The sequence below is a fragment of the Brassica oleracea genome, chromosome C1 (genome assembly GCF_000695525.1).
Source record: "Brassica oleracea var. oleracea cultivar TO1000 chromosome C1, BOL, whole genome shotgun sequence".
Taxonomy (NCBI): Eukaryota; Viridiplantae; Streptophyta; class Magnoliopsida; order Brassicales; family Brassicaceae; genus Brassica; species Brassica oleracea.
This window is the reverse complement of record NC_027748.1, coordinates 29,301,279-29,305,919: the sequence shown is the minus strand read 5'-3', so window position 1 is coordinate 29,305,919 and position 4,641 is coordinate 29,301,279. Positions and strand designations below refer to the sequence as shown.

The following is a 4,641-nucleotide window of genomic DNA, read 5'->3' as shown; positions in this document are numbered from 1 at the left end:
ACTGCTCCACTAGAGATTGAGATGAATGGATGATATTTAGAGCGGTGAATTGTGCTAGTGTCCGTTTCCTTCTCAAATTATACGATTCTTCTAGATTATTAAATCAATTATTAAGCGACTTTTATCAAGTGGCAAATTGTGAATGTTGTTGCTACTCCACCAGATATTTCATAGCTTCCTTTCTATTTTTTTTTTGTCTGTAGAAGATTTTGTAGTTGTGATAGTTGAGAAAGGAGAGAAATGACACAATTGTTGAAGATTCACGTGTGGAATTGTCACAGACTCGCACAGTTCCACGATGCACATGTGGACATGAACTTTATGCCTTTTTTGGTTGTCAGTGGCCCAAAACTCCATTTATCATCATTATAAAAAGAAAAAATAATAATGATGAACATTTCTTGTCAGTTTTTCCTCCCAATGATTACTGTAATTTGGAGATTTATGATATAGTACATGAAAAATATTAGTTGGTGAGAAAGAAACCGCAGCTGTGACACCAGTCTGCTCAATTAGTACCACAAGATGGCAATGAGCTTCTTGCTGTACATAAGCTAAAAACACCAGACATTTATGTCTAATAATATTTTCTTCTAATATGCTCTCCAATATAGTTTTTATACCATGAAGCTGAAAGTTTCGGTGTTCTTTTGAGACTTGTATAATCCACGTGGAATAGCCCAAATCTAAGCTTGTATCCATACAACCACTCAAAGTTATCTAATAGTGACCATGCGAAATAGCCCTTCACATTTGCTCCATCTCTACACAAATTTCACAAAAGAGTTATTGTACTAATAGATTATGTATTATATATCTATGTAAATATCAGTTTGATATATAGATAAAAAAAATCAAAGGTTAACTAAATAAATCATATTAATAGTCTCTATACCTCATTGCTGACTGCAAAGCATCCAAGTATCCACTCATGTATTGTATCCTTTTTGTGTCATTTAGAAGTTCTGTTAGTGTTGTCTCGGGTTTTTGCAGGTCTCCAAAACCTGCAAATATCAATCCCAAATGGGTCAATATACATTGAAAACAAATATGAAACATGACCTGAAAATTGGTTAAATCTTGAGGTCTTGTACCATTTTCGGTTATGAACATCGGTATGTTGTGGTACCTATTTTTTAGGTAGTTCAATGTCTTTCGGAACCCTTCAGGATGAATGTGCTGCCAGTTTACATCCGTCTATCACAATAAACAAAAATTGAAGGAAATTTCAAAGTACAAAATTAGAAAAATGATTCAAAATTGTGCTTACAAGTTCTCCGATGGAAACATTGCCTTTTCGGTCTAACTTCAGTGCAAATCCTTGTGCTTTAGAAGCTCCATCTCCAGCATTACAAGTTGTGAACAAGCAATCTTGAATGAAGTAACTTGTATAGTGATTAATGCCAATAAAATCTAATCTTAACTGTTTTAGGTTCTCCACTTCCTTCCTAGAAAACCGTGGCAAGGCCGATCCAAGTACATTCACCATTTCTTTTGGATATTTCCCATATATAATTGGATCTAAAATCCTGATATATATTGTAGCATGTAAGGTATATATATAAAAGAAAATATAGTATTTCAATTACATATATATATATATATATCTATGTGAATTTTAGATCATCGTAATCATAATAGAACATACCAATTGGAATAAAAAGATTGAGCTCTCTCTGCAGCTTCTCTATCTGCAATGGTATCGCTAATGGGTTCAAACCATGATGTTTGCACCACAATGCCAATGATCCCCCTTTGTTTTACCTTAAATCGTGTCACACTTACTATCAGTATTAGTCCAAAATAACAATTAAGATTATATACATATCATATTGACTGGTACATTAGTTACCTGATATTTACTCCGATAAATGTGAACCGCCTTTGCGTGTGCGAGGATCGTGTTATGCGCAGCTATGAATGGTTCCCTTTCCGAGTTCCCCTGACTACAGTTTCCATACGGTAAGGAGCAGCGGGACGGTGGAAAGGTGCCTTTTAGATGGGTGAGGATTATTTGTTGGTTTGGTTCGTTTAATGTTGTCCAATGTTTAACTCGGTCACCAAAATGTTTAAAACATATATCAGCCAAGTACCCAAAATCATTCCTACAAAACGGAACGTTCAACTTGAGAATATTAATATTTGATAATAAAAATTGATTTGTTAGAGATTTCATTAAGCCACTTACTGCATCTCCGGGCTTAACCAACTTTGAAACCGATTCTCAAGTTCTTGAGGGTAGTCCAAATGGTTCAGTGTCACAAATGGTTTAATCCCTGGATACATTTAATCAATGTAAATCATATTTTGTATTTTCATTAGTTCAAATAAGTAACAATTATAGTTATTACCTCTACTAATGAGAGCATCGATTAATCTGTTGTAATACTTTATTCCCGAATAATTAATGCCTCCAAATCTTCCTCCTGTCTCGCAGATAACAAACCTTTTGTTTTATAGTAGTACTAACTGATTTCGTCATGTCGGTAATCCTTGAATATATAATTATGAACCGAATTGAGTAATGGTAGACCAACTAATTGAGTAATTAACTAATTACTACTCCCTCCGTTTCATATTAAGTGTCGTTTTAGAGAATTTTTTTCGTTACAAAATAAGTGCCGTTTTCGATTTTCAATGCAAAATTTATTAATTATATGCAAAATTTATTTTTCTATTGGTTGAAATATGGTTAGGTGTATAGGTAATAATGTTTTTTTATAGGAAATATACAAAATTAATTGTTTCCTTAAATCGTGTGCCGAAACCTAAAAATGGCGCTTATAATGAAACATAGGAAGTATGAGTTTATTTTGATTAAGAAAAATGAAGTTCTTACGTGGTAAGACTCTAGACCATGAAATTGAAAATCTGTAACCGTTGACCCCAAGGGAAGTCATTAACTGGATGTCCTCCTGTAACCATTTTAGACAATTTAATATGAAACACGTTTTAAATTAGAAAAAATAATGTTGTTTAGAAATCTGTTTGACCTTAAATCGATGATATTGATCCACAGCCATGTCTCCATTGTTCTCATCACGTATTTTTCCTGGAATAAATTGACATTGTCAACATAATATAACTAATATTGATATCCATACATATGTAGTGTATTATAGCTCCGAATAGCTCTGTAAACATACATATATATATATATATATATTATATTTATAATATATACTTCATATAAGTTAAAACGCGAATAAGTTTAACCCTTTGCCAAAAAAAGTTAACTTTAATTTTTATAAGAACAATGGAAAATTGGACTGTTTAAAGATGTTGATGTTTATCTCATATCGTATAACATATATATCGAATCAAGTCAGGGATCAATACATACCAGGGTTTTCATGTGTAAATATATCCCAGTTGTTCAATCCTTTCCCCTCGGTCAAGAACGCGCCTTCATACTATTCACATCAAATAATAATCAAAAAGTCATCAAGTTTATTTGAAATTTGTTTTCTTCTAAACGACAAGAACTACGATCACAAAAGATATCAACAAGAAAAAAGATTTGTTCAACAAAAAAAAAATCAACAAGAAAAAAGGAAGTACCTGGTAAGCAGAAGACGCAGTGCCAAAAAGGAAATCAGAAGGAAATGGAGATGAGTCTTGTAATATATTTTGTGAAGAATTTTGATAGAGACAAGAACTAGACAAGATTAAGCTTTGTAATATGATGATAAATACGAAAATGGGTAGATTGTTCATTTTGTCTGGTTTCCCGGGTTTGTGTTTTTGTCTTGTCAGCTTTGGTGGTGTGGTCTTTTGTGTATATGTACTATATTTATATTAATAAGATATTAATTAAAATTAAAATTATCCATTCGGAATTGTGAATTAATTTATAGGCTAGTTTTATTTCTTATATTGGGAATTGATGATTTAACAATAAAGAAATAACTCTCACCTCGAAGAGAAATAATCAACTACGGAGACCTTAGGAATTGATCAACCACTCAATTAAATATACTCTTTGAACGAGTTGTGTGTATACATATAAGTAATCTAAGAAATTTAGTTGATCGCCATCCAAATGTAAACCAAACCAAGTATATATATAAATAAGCTTCTACATAATGTAAAACAAGTAAACACCCCAAGTTCATTTTTATTTTTTACGCATGTAAGACCAACCGAGTTACACGCCAAAAGACCCACTCTCAGAGGTCTTTCAAGAATTTTTTTTCAGTTTGGAGAATCAGTCACGTTATTCTTTGTTCCCCCTCAAAATATGAGGGAAGCCATGACATAATTTGTTGATTAATTAATAAAACTGACAACGAGACACCAAAAACAAGAATCGAAAACATGCAAGGAAGTTTCTCTCTCTAGAAGATCCTCTCTAGAGCTCTGTTTCTCTTCTCAATACCAGAAAGAGCTTTAGATCAAATCCATTCTCTTAAAGTTATCTCTACCATCTTCCCTTCCATTTCATCTTCCCCTTTGTTGAAAAATAAACTTTGGATCAAACATTATTGGGTTAATCATGTGTTGATCCAAAACTTATCCCAAATTTTAGAAGATCCTCTCTAGAGCTCTGTTTCTCTTTCGTGGTTCTCAATACCAGAAAGAGCTTTAGATCAAATCCATTCTCTTAAAGTTATCTCTACCATCTTCCCTTCCATTTCATCT

The 4,641-nt window shown here is 32.6% G+C and overlaps 1 protein-coding gene across 2 annotated transcripts; it reads right to left on the bottom strand.

Moving 5' to 3' along the window:
* Window positions 1–421: 421 nt before the first annotated feature.
* On the bottom strand, window positions 422–3,741 carry LOC106313234 (beta-glucosidase 45-like). Of its 2 annotated transcripts, none has more exons than XM_013751001.1 (12): window positions 3,562–3,741; window positions 3,344–3,413; window positions 2,994–3,052; window positions 2,840–2,915; window positions 2,352–2,426; window positions 2,189–2,276; window positions 1,853–2,105; window positions 1,649–1,764; window positions 1,271–1,529; window positions 1,095–1,197; window positions 896–1,004; window positions 422–764 (listed from the first exon to the last, which is right to left on the bottom strand). In XM_013751001.1, exons 1-12 carry the CDS (start codon window positions 3,715–3,717, stop codon window positions 578–580), a joined length of 1,551 nt encoding a protein of 516 aa, XP_013606455.1. In that variant the 5' UTR covers window positions 3,718–3,741; the 3' UTR covers window positions 422–577. The 2 variants fall into 2 exon arrangements, 1 of the variants encoding a protein (XP_013606455.1); XR_001264330.1 differs by having other exon boundaries at window positions 676–764; window positions 1,130–1,197.
* Between the last annotated feature and the right edge of the window lie 900 nt (window positions 3,742–4,641).